At 52.1% G+C, this 14,165-nt stretch overlaps 1 protein-coding gene across 1 annotated transcript in view; it reads left to right on the top strand.

The window, feature by feature from the left end:
* Positions 1–14,165, top strand: part of nfatc4 (nuclear factor of activated T cells 4) — a 35,004-nt gene continuing 20,839 nt past the window's right edge. Inside the window, exons 1-4 of the mRNA XM_069188650.1 lie at positions 1–199; positions 4,760–4,941; positions 5,957–6,765; positions 11,205–11,367. Coding sequence (XP_069044751.1) covers positions 64–199; positions 4,760–4,941; positions 5,957–6,765; positions 11,205–11,367 — 1,290 coding nt within the window. The 5' untranslated portion in view covers positions 1–63. The remainder of the gene's footprint in view (positions 200–4,759; positions 4,942–5,956; positions 6,766–11,204; positions 11,368–14,165) is intronic.

The raw sequence follows: 14,165 nt of genomic DNA, 5'->3' as shown, positions 1-14,165 counted from the left end.
CGCGGGACGGGAGCCGAGAGAGAGAGAGAGAGAGCAGAGGCGGACTGTCCCGCTCGCTCCGCGATGGGCGCCGCTCCGGGCTGGGAAGAGGGGGAGCTGGAGTTCAAGCTGGTGTTCGAGGAGGACACGCCGCCGCCCCGGGCCGCCAGCCCGCCGGCCAGCCCGGGAGAGCGAGCGCGGAGCGCCGCGGAGGGCAGCGGTACGTGCGGCTGCTGAGGAGAACCGTGCGCCTTTCTGCGCGTGTGTGTGCAGCGAGCTCTGATTGCGCGTGTGTGTGCAGCGAGCACTGATTGCGTCTGTATGTGCAGTGAGCACTGATTGCGTCTGTATGTGCAGCGAGCACAGATTGCGTCTGTATGTGCAGTGAGCACTGATTGTGTCTGTATGTGCAGCAAGCACAGATTGTGTCTGTATGTGCAGCGAGCACAGATTGTGTCTGTATGTGCAGCGAGCACAGATTGCGTCTGTATGTGCAGTGAGCACTGATTGTGTCTGTATGTGCAGTGAGCACTGATTGTGTCTGTATGTGCAGTGAGCACTGATTGCGTCTGTATGTGCAGAGCAATTTTCTGCGCCTGTATGTGCAGCGAGCACTGACTGCGCCTGTATGTGCAGCGAGCTCTGATTGTGTCTGTATGTGCAGTGAGCTCTGATTGTGTCTGTATGTGCAGTGAGCTCTGATTGTGTCTGTATGTGCAGTGAGCACTGATTGTGTCTGTATGTGCAGTGAGCACTGATTGCGTCTGTATGTGCAGTGAGCACTGATTGTGTCTGTATGTGCAGAGCAATTTTCTGCGCCTGTATGTGCAGCGAGCACTGACTGCGCCTGTATGTGCAGCGAGCTCTGATTGTGTCTGTATGTGCAGTGAGCTCTGATTGTGTCTGTATGTGCAGTGAGCACTGATTGTGTCTGTATGTGCAGCGAGCACAGATTGCGTCTGTATGTGCAGTGAGCTCTGACTGCGCCTGTATGTGCAGCGAGCACTGATTGCGCGTGTGTGTGCAGCGAGCACAGATTGCGTCTGTATGTGCAGTGAGCACTGATTGCGTCTGTATGTGCAGTGAGCACTGATTGTGTCTGTATGTGCAGAGCAATTTTCTGCGCCTGTATGTGCAGCGAGCACTGACTGCGCCTGTATGTGCAGCGAGCTCTGACTGCGCCTGTATGTGCAGCGAGCTCTGACTGCGCCTGTATGTGCAGCGAGCTCTGACTGCGCCTGTATGTGCAGCGAGCTCTGACTGCGCCTGTATGTGCAGCGAGCTCTGATCGCACGTGTATGTGCAGAGCAATTTTCTGCGTCTGTATGTGCAGTGAGCACTGATTGCGCCTGTATGTGCAGAGCAGTTTACTATGTGTGGATGTGCAGTGACTGTGCTGTGTGTGTAGTGTGCGGTGTGTATTGACTGTGCTGTGTGTGTAGTGTAAAGTGTGTATTGACTGCGCCTTTCGTGTGGTATACAGTGTGTATTGACTGTGCTGTGTGTGCAGTATACAGTGTATTGACTTTGCTGAGTATGTAGTGTAAAGTGTGTATTGACTGTGCTGTGTGTGTAGTGTGTGGTGTGTATTGACTGCGCTGTGTGTGTGGTGTCAGTGTGTATTGACTGCGCCTTTCGTGTAGTATACAGTGTGTATTGATTGTGCTGTGTGTGTAATGTGCAATGTGCTTGTATTGTGCTGTGTCTGTTGTGTACAGTGAGCATTTACTGTGCTGTGTCTGTAGTGTAAATTGCTACAAGGCACATTTATTGGTCTGTATTTTGACTGAGTCTGCTACACAGGACACACACACACCCTGTACAGGACACCAGCCCATCACAGGACACACACACACACACCCTGGACAGGACACCAGCCCATCACAGGACACGCACACACACACCCTGTACAGGACACCAGCCCATCAAAGGACACACACATACACTCTGGACCGGACACCAGACCATCAGAAGACACACACACACACTCCGGACCGGACACCGGACCATCAGAAGACACACACACCAGGGCCAAGTTTCTCAGAAACCAATGAACCTACCACCACACGTCTGGACTGTGGCAGGAAACTGGAGCACCTGGAGGAAACCCCAGTGAGGGAAACATGCAAACTCCACACAGACAGCACTCCAGGAACTGACCCCAGGGCCCCAGAGCGTGTGAACATGTGAAACTGAAACCCCAACAGCCTGCTGCTCTCAAGGACAAAAGCTGTCCGGTCGTGGTCGATCCGAACCAAATAACCTTCTGCTTTGACCCAAACTCGCCCCTCTTCCTGGTCCTTCCAGACAGCTGATGTCAGGGGGACCTGTGAGATCAGCCTCACTGGGGCTGTCCAGTCCAGCGGGTGAGATCAGCCTCACTGGGGCTGTCCAGTCCAGCTGGTGAGATCAGCCTCACTGGGGCTGTCCAGTCCAGCGGGTGAGATCAGCCTCACTGGGGCTGTCCAGTCCAGCTGGTGAGATCAGCCTCACTGGGGCTGTCCAGTCGTGCTGGTGAGATCAGCCTCACTGGGGCTGTCCAGTCCAGCTGGTGAGATCAGCCTCACTGGGGCTGTCCAGTCCAGCGGGTGAGATCAGCCTCCCTGGGGCTGTCCAGTCCAGCGGGTGAGATCAGCCTCCCTGGGGCTGTCCAGTCCAGCTGGTGAGATCAGCCTCCCTGGGGCTGTCCAGTCCAGCTGGTGAGATCAGCCTCACTGGGGCTGTCCAGTCCAGCTGGTACGGTGTGTGTCCGTGGTGAGCAGTGCCTGTCGTGGCTTTGGTGTCTGCAGTGTAAATCTGTACAGTGTCAGCTGTGGGTAATAACTGGAGTGTGTGTTCTAGGAGGTCAGTGTGGGCTGTAATGCACGTGGTGGAGAACAGTGAGTGTTCAGTGAATGCATCGGTGAGTGCATTGGTCAGTGTGCCGACCATATAGTTTGTGTTCAATCTGTGATCAGTGCAGTTTACAATGTGTGTTCGGTGCAGCGTACAGTGTGTGTTTAGTGCACATAACTGTACAGTATGCTATTTGTGCAGTGCCCAGTGTGTGTCCAGTGCAGTGCCCAGTGTGTGTCCAGTGAATTGTACAGTGTGTGTCCAGTGGAGTGTACAGTGTCCAACATGTGTCCAGTTCAGTGTCCAATGTGTGTCCAGTGAATTGTACGGTGTGTGTCCAGTGGAGTGTACAGTGTCCAATTTGTGTCTATTAAATTGTACAGTGTGTGTCCAGTTCAGTGTCCAATGTGTGTCCATTGAATTTTACAGTGTGTATCCAGTGCAGTGTGCAGTGTGTGTCCAGTGTGTGTCCAGTGCAGTGTGCAGTGTCTAGTGTGTGTCCAGTGTACAGTGTGTGTTCAGTGCGGTACAGTACCATCTCACAGTCATGTGCAGAGTGTGTGCTCAGGCCTCAATGTGGTTTTGATCAGCAGTGCGTGTGAGCAGAGTTAACAGCTGCCATCTGGACTGTGTTTACTGTGCACAACACAGCTCCCTCCTGTCTGCTGGGGCCGTCCTGCTCCCTCTCAGCTCGTATCCCTCCCTTCCGTCTTTCTGGAGCTTTCCTCTTGCAGACATTCCTCTTACATCTCTGTACTTCCATTGAGTAGGTCTTGTATATTCTCTTTTATATGACAGTGTGATGCATTTCACGTGCTTCTGCTGATGAATAGTAGATGTTATGTGTATTAAAGTATTACTGCACATCAGTGGAGTCTGATTATAATCTCAGGTAATAACTCATCAAGATCACAGTCCAGTCAGTCCAGTCCAGCCTGGAGAGTCTCACACTGCTCTGTCAGTGTCAGTGGAGTCTGATTATTATCTCAGTTAATCACTAATCAAGATCACAGTCCAGTCAGTCCAGTCCAGCCTGGAGAGTCTCACACTGCTCTGTCAGTGTCAGTGGAGTCTGATTATAATCTCAGTTAATCACTAATCAAGATCACAATATAGTCAGTCCAGCCTGGAGAGTCTCAGACTGCTCTGTCAGTGGAGTCTGATTATAATCTCTAATCCAGATCACAGTCCAGTCAGTCCAGTCCAGCCTGGAGAGTCTCAGACTTCTCTGTCAGTGTCAGTGGTCTGATTATAATCTCAGGTAATAACTAATCAAGATCACAGTAAAGTCAGTCCAGTCCACCCTGGAGTGTCTCACACTGCTCTGTCAGTGTCAGTGGAGTCCGATTATAATCTCAGTTAATAACTAATCAAGATCACAGTCCAGTCAGTCCAGTCCAGCCTGGAGAGTGTCACACTGCTCTGTCAGTGTCAGTGGAGTCTGATTATAATCTCAGTGAATCACTAATCAAGATCACAATACAGTCCAGTCCAGCCTGGAGAGTCTCAGACTGCTCTGTCAGTGTCAGTGGAGTCTGATTATAATCTCAGTGAATCACTAATCAAGATCACAGTCCAGTCAGTCCAGCCTGGAGAGTCTCACACTGCTCTGTCAGTGTGAGTGGAGTCTGATTATAATCTCAGGTAATAACTAATCACGATCACAGTCCAGTCAGTCCAGTCCACCCTGGAGTGTCTCACACTGCTCTGTCAGTGTCAGTGGAGTCCGATTATAATCTCAGTTAATAACTAATCAAGATCACAGTCCAGTCAGTCCAGTCCAGCCTGGAGAGTCTCAGACTTCTCTGTCAGTGTCAGTGGTCTGATTATAATCTCAGTGAATACGTGATTGAGCTCGCAGTAAAGTCAGTGCAGTATAGTACAGCCTAGGTCTACCTCGCTCAGCTGTTAATTTTACACTTTTCTTTCTGTTTCTGTCAATCAGATGCCAGTTTTGACATCTCTCACAACATTCGCCCGGCCTCCCAAGCCATCCAGCCAATCGGCATCCCCCTAATCCAGCAGCCGTCCAATCACCGGGCTGGGATGCATTCCCCTCCCCCCCGGCGGGCCCTGGGTAAGGACTGCAGCGGCACCTACGAGAGTCTTCCTGCTCGCTCAGTACAGGTAAGCGTCCGCTGCCACAGCCGTTCAGCACTTAGCAATGAATCAATCAGTCAGTTCATTCAACAGCTCTTCTTCCTTTCTGTAACAAGACACACATCTTCTCTCTGTCCCGGCTTCTAATCTGTCAGAAGTGCAGGCGGTGCCCTTTAGTAATCTCTTGATTCAGATTATAAGAAAGGTTACAAACGAGAGGAGATCTATCGTCCCGACCCGTCCCATTCACCCCTTCACCTCTTAACACATGCACTCATCCACTCATCCACCCATCACAGGACACACACACACACCCTGGACAGGACACCAGCCCCTCACAGGACACACACACACACCCTGGACAGGACACCAGCCCCTCACAGGACACACACACACACCCTGGACAGGACACCAGCCCCTCACAGGACACACACACACACCCTGGACAGGACACTAGCCCCTCACAGGACACACACACACCCTGGACAGGACACCAGCCCCTCACAGGACACACACACACACTGGACAGGACACCAGCCCCTCACAGGACACACACACACACTGGACAGGACACCAGCCCCTCACAGGACACACACACACACACACACACACCCTGGACAGGACACCAGCCCATCACAGGACACACACACACACACTCACACACACACACACACACACACCCTGGACAGGACACCGGCCCATCACAGGACACACACACACACACTCACACACACACACACACACACACACACACACACCCTGGACAGGACACCAGCCCATCACAGGACACACACACACACACACACACACACTCACACACACACACACACACACCCTGGACAGGACACCAGCCCATCACTGGACACACACACCCTGGACAGGGCACCAGCCCCTCACAGGACACACACACACACACACCCTGGACAGGACACCAGCCCCTCACAGGACACATTATTATTATTATGATTATGATGATGATGATGATGATGATGATGCACATAAGCCTGGAAGTCCCCCCCTCCTCTCTCTCTGTCTCTCTCAGGTCTCGGGGTCCCGGGTCCTGGAGTGCCCCAGCATTCAGATCACCACCATCTCCCCGCAGGACGACAGCGGGGTCCCCGGGGGGGGCGGGGGCTTCTACCCGGAGTGGGGGGGCTGGGGCAGGGAGCGCCTCTACCTGCCCCTGGACCCCTTCTCCTCCTACCGGGACGGGGGCGGGGGGTCGCTGAGCCCCAGCCCGGCCAGCAGCCTGTCCTCCAGGAGCTGGCTGTCCGAGGAGGCGTCCAGCTGCGAGTCGCTGGCGGGCGACGAGGACGAGCTGAGCGACGCCGCGCCCCGCTTCTGCCTGTCGCCCCTGCGCCCCGCCTCCCCGCTCTCGCCCGGCTCCCGCCCCACCTCCCCGGGGGGCAAGCGCCGGCGGCCGGGCTGCCCGGACGGCCCCTCCTGCTCCCCCGCGCCCTCCCCCGCCGCCTCCCGGAGGGGCAGCTGCTCCGACGACGGGCTGGCCTCCCTCGAGCGCGGCGAGGAGCCGCCCCGCTTTCCCAGCATGCACCCCGCTGCCCTCGCCGCCACGGGATCGCCCGCCCTCTCGCTGGCTCCCAGCCTGGAGCGCATCCCCCAGAAGGCCCGGAAAACCTCCCTGGACCAGACGGCCTCGCGGGGAGGCGGGGCGGAGGGAGAGACGGAGCAGGAGCACGCCGCGCCCCCTGCCCCTCCTCCCACCCTGGCCTCACACTCGGAGCAGCCCCAGCCCAGGAAGGAGGCTGCGGCATTGAGCATGGACTACCTGTGCGTCCCGTCAGCTGTGTGCTGGGGCCGGGCCAGGCTGAGCGCTCACAGCCCCATCTTCAGGTGGGTCAGGGCAGTGCTGGGTGTATCTGGGGGGTCAGACACAGCCCCATCTTCAGGTGGGTCAGGGCAGTGCAGGGTGTATTTGGGGGGTAAGACACAGCCCCATCTTCAGGTGGGTCGGGGTAGTGCAGGGTGTATTTAGGGGGTCAGACACAGCCCCATCTTCAGGTGGGTCAGGGCAGTGCAAGGTGTATCTGGGGGGTCAGACACAGCCCCATCTTCAGGAGGGTCGGGGTAGTGCAGGGTGTATCTAGTGGGTCAGACACAGCCCCATCTTCAGGTGGGTCAGGGCAGTGCTGGGTGTATTTGGGGGGTCAGACACAGCCCCATCTTCAGGTGGGTCGGGGTAGTGCAGGGTGTATTTGGGGGGGTCAGACACAGCCCCATCTTCAGGAGGGTCAAGGCAGTGCAGGGTGTATTTGGGGGGGTCAGACACAGCCCCATCTTCAGGTGGGTCAGGGCAGTGCAGGGTGTATTTGATTGGCCACACAGCCCCATCTTCAGGAGGGTCAAGGCACTGCAGGGTGTATTTGGGGGGGTCAGACATAGCCCCATCTTCAGGTGGGTCAGGGCAGTGCAGGGTGTATTTGGGTGGTCAGACACAGCCCCATCTTCAGGTGGGTCAGGGCAGTGCAGGGTGTATTTGGGGGGTCAGACACAGCCCCATCTTCAGGTGGGTCAGGGCAGTGCAGGGTTTATTTGGGGGGTCAGACACAGCCCCATCTTCAGGTGGCTCAGGGCAGTGCAGGGTGTATTTGGCTGCTCAGGCTATTGGAGCTCAGGTGGGTAGCTGCGTCAGCATGCGTAGGCTGCAAAGGAACAAGTAACAGGTTTATTCCTGCTGAAAAGAGAAGAAAGGAATGTTTTGTTTCCTTTCTTCTCTTTTCAGCACGGAATAAAGCCATAAATTGTTCCTATTGGAGCTCATGACCTGTTTCTCTGGGATCCCAATACTCCACCTTTGTCGGCTTTAGCTCAGGAAGAGAGCAGGGGAGAGGAGAGAGAGCTAAACTGGTCCAGATGATTGAAGGGTAAAATGACCTTCGACAGTTTGGTGAGATATCAATGAACGCAGGAGAGAGACAAATATGTTTAAGGTATCTGGCGCGACTCGCTTCGCTAAGGAAGAGGCAGCCTGTCTGAGGCTGATCACAAGAGAGAGGTGCACGATGGGGAGTCCCGGGTGCGAGACATCTACAAGTCGGTGAGCGGAAGTGGGTGAGATTAGGATCTGACCTTCTTCCTGAACGCCGTTGTTTATGATAGTGATGATGATGATCATGGTGTGGTGTGGTGAGGAACGACAGGCAAGCCAGTTCTTGCTGCGGGCTTGACTGATTACCCCACGCTGATCTGACCTTCCTCCTGAACGCCATTAAGACAGAGCTCATTGTTTATGATAGTGATGATGATGATGATGGTGTGGTGTGGTGAGGAACGACAGGCAAGCCAGTTCTTGCTGCGGGCTTGACTGATTACCCCACACTGATCTGACCTTCCTCCTGAACGCCATTAGGGAGGAGCTCATTGATGATGATGGTGGTGCCGATGATGTGGTGAGGAACAACAGGCAAGCCTCGATGGCAGGCTTGATTGATTGATTGATTGCAGGCTTAATTAATTGATTGATTGATGGCCTCCCCGCGCGGTCCGGTGGGTGAGGCGGCTGGCAGCAGGAGAGACGGAGGGGGGCTGGGAGACCTCCTGTCATGGCCGGCTGGGGGTGTAGCAGAGGTCATCGCTCGAGGGATCTCGGAGAGTGGGTGAGCTGGTGCTCTCTTCTCTTCCTACGGGTCATTCGAACCCGATCCCCTCCTCCGCCCTCCTCCGCCCGCCCTGAGGAAAACCTCTGTAGAAATCTGCGCTGGCTTGAGAGGGAGGCAGTACAATACTCCACTTCATTCATCATTCGTCCGTGCCCGAAAGCTCGTCATTAATGATGCAGAATTGACATTGCTTTATCCATTTTTTTTCCATGACAGTTTCCAATACTGTATAGATACTGTATACAGCATGGCCAACAGCCATATCACCCTGCAGCTCCCAGCTGGCTGCCCCACTGGAGCTCAGCAGGTGTGAGCCAGTACCTGGATGGGAGACTCCTGGGAAAGCTGAGGCTGCTGCTGGAAGAGGTGTTAGTGGACCAGTAGGGGGCGCTCACCCTGCAGGCTGTGTGGGTCCTAATGCCCCAGTACAGTGACGGGGACACTAGACTGTAAACAAGGCGCCGTCCTTCAGATGAGACGTGAAACGGAGGTCCTGCCTCTCTGTGGTCAGTCAAGACCCCAGGGTGTCTCTCAGAAAGAGTAGGGGTGTGACCCCAGTGTCCTGGACAGACTCCCCCTGGTCTTTACCAGTCATGGCCTCCTGATCACCCCCCTCTCTGAACTGGCCTCATCACTCTGCTCTCCTCCCCACTGAGAGCTGCTGTGTGGGGAGCGCTCTGGCGCACTATGGCTGCCGTCGCATCATCCAGGTGGGAATGGACACTGGTGGTGGTGTAGGGGATCCTGCCCCAGGACAGTGACGGTGTTGAGTGGAGTTTCCAGAAAAGCGCTATATAAGCGTAAGCAATTATTATTATATATATTTTACATGTCCTGTATTAGTGATCACGAGGAAATGGTGGAACCAGTCAATCGCGGCGGTCAAGAAACTTCACATTTCGTGCTCACGTGAAGGTTTGCACCCGAAATAGTGGCGGAACAGGAGGAAAAATGCGTCGAAGAATTACTTGAACGGAAAGATGAAAGACTAGCGCACCGCTTTTTGTCGCGTGTGAACAATTTTGGATTTTATATTCAGTTTTTAACTCTCGACCTCGGCTGTAAATCTTTCTAGATTTACAAAAGATAGCCTAATCTGCAATTACAAAAAAATGAAAGTAGAGCTTGTCTCGTACTGCCGAGATAATAACACTTGTGAATATTCTTCCTAAAGTAACTGGTACCTGAAAGACGGTAGAGCAACTCCGACCAATCAGCGCCGGCTGATTAGCATAAAGTTAACTTCTTTTTTTTTCACGCTGGATTTTCCTTGTGTTGTAGCCTTGTAATCTGCAGAACCGCAGTGTTAAAGATACTTTCGAGGCTAGAAAACACACGTGACATGAAGAAAATACTACAAAAAAGCATTATGGTTTCAGTTACAGTTAACATAGAAACCATAACCTGAAAGTCATTGCCGCTCTCGGTGATATATAACGGGATGGTTGCTCCCTTCCGAACGAGTGGGAGGAAGCTCACTGTAGAGGTCACATGCTGAGTGCCTAGTCACTCCACCAATCACCTCGGGGAAGGTCTGAGACAGGAGCCAATCGCTGCCCTAGCAGGGCATCACCTGACGCGGGTGAGCGAGTGCACAGGGACGGGGCCCTGAGCGAGGCGCAGGCGCAGGAGAAGCCGCGGGTAGCAGTGACGCAGCTCCCCGCCGGTGGATGCGGCCTCGCCGGGCTTGGAAACGCTCGCGGCTGGCTGATGAGTGCGATGTGTGAGCTGGGACACCGTCCCGGAACCCAATTCAGACTACTCTCCTCCCACTTTTTTCTGCCTTTAATGCTTGAATGCACTGCACATTCATAACACATCAGCAACACACACTCTGATGACACACACAGGCACACACTGATAAAACACACACACTAATGACACACGTACACATTGTGCTGTGTTGATCTATTGGAGTGTCCAGTCAGTGTGTCTGTATGAACCCCTCTCTCTCAGTGCAGTGTTAATCTACTGGAGTGTCCAGTCAGTGTGTCTGTATGAACCCCTCTCTCTCAGTGCAGTGTTAATGTACTGGAGTGTCCAGTCAGTCAGTGTGTCTGTATGAACCCCTCTCTCTCAGTGCAGTGTTAATGTACTGGAGTGTCCAGTCAGTGTGTCTGTATGAACCCCTCTCTCTCAGTGCAGTGTTAATGTACTGGAGTGTCCAGTCAGTCAGTGTGTCTGTATGAACCCCTCTCTCTCAGTGCAGTGTTAATGTACTGGAGTGTCCAGTCAGTCAGTGTGTCTGTATGAACCCCTCTCTCTCAGTGCAGTGTTAATGTACTGGAGTGTCCAGTCAGTCAGTGTGTCTGTATGAACCCCTCTCTCTCAGTGCAGTGTTGATGTACTGGAGTGTCCAGTCAGTCAGTGTGTCTGTATGAACCCCTCTCTCTCAGTGCAGTGTTAATGTACTGGAGTGTCCAGTCAGTCAGTGTGTCTGTATGAACCCCTCTCTCTCAGTGCAGTGTTAATGTACTGGAGTGTCCAGTCAGTCAGTGTGTCTGTATGAACCCCTCTCTCTCAGTGCAGTGTTAATGTACTGGAGTGTCCAGTCAGTCAGTGTGTCTGTATGAACCCCTCTCTCTCAGTGCAGTGTTAATGGACTGGAGTGTCCAGTCAGTCAGTGTGTCTGTATTAACCTGTTCTTTTAATGACCTTGGTTATTACTTGCAGGTCCACTGCTCTGCCACCTCTTGATTGGCCACTGCCATCCCAGTATGACCAATACGAGCTGCGTATCGATATCCAGCCACGCCCCCATCACCGGGCGCACTATGAGACAGAGGGCAGCCGGGGGGCCGTCAAGGCAACACCAGGAGGGCACCCTGTTGTCAAGGTAACTTCCCCACCTGGTGGGGCATAGTCCTGACCAGGTTAAACGTCCCAGTTAGAGTTCCATTTTGGACCTTTTACTACTCTTCAGTGTGCACATGTGTGTCGTCAGTGTATATCAGTGTGCATGTCTGTGTCATCAGTCTGTATCAGTGTGCCCCTGTGTGTCGTCGGTGTGTAACAGTGTGCGTGTGTGTGTCGTATGTGTGTAACAATGTGCGCGTGTGTCATCAGTTTGAATCAGTGTGTGCGTGTGTCGTCGGTGTGTATCAGTGTGCTTGTGTGTGTTGTTGGTGTGTAACAGTATGTGCATGTGTCTTTCTCGTCGGTTTGTATAAGTGTGCACGTGTGTGTCGTCAGTGTGTGTGCGTGTCATCAGTGTGTATCAGTGTGTACGCGTGTGTCATCACTGTGTGTGTCATGGATGTGTACTCAATGCGTGTATCATCAATGTGTGTGTGTCATTAGTGTGTGTTTTATCAGTGTGTGCCTGTGTAATCAGTGTGTATCCGTGTGTTTATGAGTGTCATCAGTGTGTGTGTTATTGATGTGTGTGTAATCAGTGTGTATCAGTGTGTGCATGAGTGTCATCAGAGTGTGTGTTGCTGATGTGTTATGAATGTGTGTATCATCAATGTGTGTGTCATTGGTGTGTGTTATCAGTGTGTGCCTGTGTGTCATTCATTGATTATGAATGTGTGTCATTGGTGTGAGTGCTATCACTGTGCGCATTTTTCATCAGTGTGCGTGAGTGTGTTTTGTTGATGTGTATCATCTGTTTGTGTTATTTTAATGTGTTATCTGTGTGTTCGTGTTTGTCATCGGTGTATGTTATCTGTGTGTGCATGTGTGTCATTGGTGTGTTTGTTATCATTGTGTACGTGTGTGTCATTGGTGTGTGTGCATAATCAGTGTGTGCCTCTCTGCCAGTGTTGTATTATCGGTGTACTCTTGTGTGTCGTCAGTTATGTCATCATTATGTGCGTGTGTGCCATCGGTGTGTGTGTGGCATTGCTGTATGTCTTATCAGTGTATGTATGTGTGTCAGGGTATGTTATCTTTGTGTGTGTCAGCGATGTGTGTCAAAGGTGTGTGTTGTCAGTGAGTGTCATGGGTGTGTGTTGGTGTTATCCGTGTGTGTTATCAGTGATTGTGCAGGGCCCTGTGCGTCTGCGTGCGTCAGTGTAAGGCAGTGAGTGCGTGTGAGCAGAGGGGCTCATTAGGACAGGAAATGAACGAGATTCCACATGTGAACTGGACTGTAAAGAGAGACTGAAACACACACTCTCTCTGAGCACACTGAACATGTTGAGTCACTCTGCAGACAAGCAGACACACATACTCGACAGTAAAAACTACACATGCACTCTCACTACACACTTACTCACACAGTAAACACATACTTGCACAGTAAACACTACACACACACTCTCACACTACACACATACTAACACACTACAAACGCACTCACACTCACACAGTAAACACTACACAGATACAGTACTCTCACACTATACACATACTCACACACTGCACACACACTCACACAGTAAACACTACACACATACTCATACAGTAAATACATACACACTACACACATACTTATATATTACACACATACTCAACAGTTAACACTACACATACTTGCATACTGCAAACATACTCACACACTGCGCACATACTAACACACTACATACAAAGATACTGCAAATGTACACTCACACTACACACATAGTGTATAATCACAGGACACACACTCGCACTGTTTACACTAAGCAGGACACACACACACTTTTTACACAGGACACACACACTTGCACTTTTTACACTACACAGTATACACACTCACTGTTCCTACACACAGAAACCTGTTTATAGACTCCCTATGATTGTTCGAGTTTCAGTGGAGGGAATCCGTCATGTTAGATATTAACACATACTGTCCCTTCGTTTGTACCACAGTCAAAACAGACAGTAAAGCCCAAAGCACAGTAATGTCCCGTGTGATTGTGGTAAGAGTGCAGTCCAGTGCAGTAAAGCCCAGTGAGACTGTAGTAACAGTGCAGTCCAGTACAGTAAAGCCCTGTGAGACTGTGGTAAGAGTACAGTCTAGTACAGTAAAGCCCAGTGAGACTGTGGTAAGAGTGCAGTCTAGTACAGTAAAGCCCAGTGAGACTGTGGTAAGAGTGCAGTCCAGTGCAGTAAAGCCCAGTGAGACTGTGGTAAGAGTGCAGTCTAGTACAGTAAAGCCCAGTGAGACTCCAGTAAGGGTGCAGTCCAGTGCAGTAAAGCCCAGTGAGACTGTGGTAAGAGTGCAGTCTAATACAGTAAAGCCCAGTGAGACTGTGGTAAGGGTGCAGTCTAGTACAGTAAAGCCCAGTGAGACTGTGGTAAGAGTGCAGTCTAGTACAGTAAAGCCCAGTGATACTGTAGTAAGAGTGCAGTCTAGTACAGTAAAGCCCAGTGAGACTGTGGTAAGAGTGCAGTCCAGTGCAGTAAAGCCCAGTGAGACTGTAGTAACAGTGCAGTCTAGTACAGTAAAGCCCAGTGAGACTGTGGTAAGAGTGCAGTCCAGTGCAGTAAAGCCCAGTGAGACTGTGGTAAGAGTGCAGTCTAGTGCAGTAAAGCCCAGTGAGACTGTGGTAAGAGTGCAGTCTAGTACAGTAAAGCCCAGTGAGACTCCAGTAAGGGTGCAGTCTAGTGCAGTAAAGCCCAGTGAGACTGTGGTAAGAGTGCAGTCTAGTGCAGTAAAGCCCAGTGAGACTGTGGTAAGAGTGCAGTCTAGTACAGTAAAGCCCAGTG

This window comes from Lepisosteus oculatus, chromosome 4 (genome assembly GCF_040954835.1).
Source record: "Lepisosteus oculatus isolate fLepOcu1 chromosome 4, fLepOcu1.hap2, whole genome shotgun sequence".
Classification (NCBI taxonomy): Eukaryota; Metazoa; Chordata; class Actinopteri; order Semionotiformes; family Lepisosteidae; genus Lepisosteus; species Lepisosteus oculatus.
Note: the sequence above shows the minus strand (reverse complement) of the source record. Positions and strands in the feature narration are given on the sequence as shown.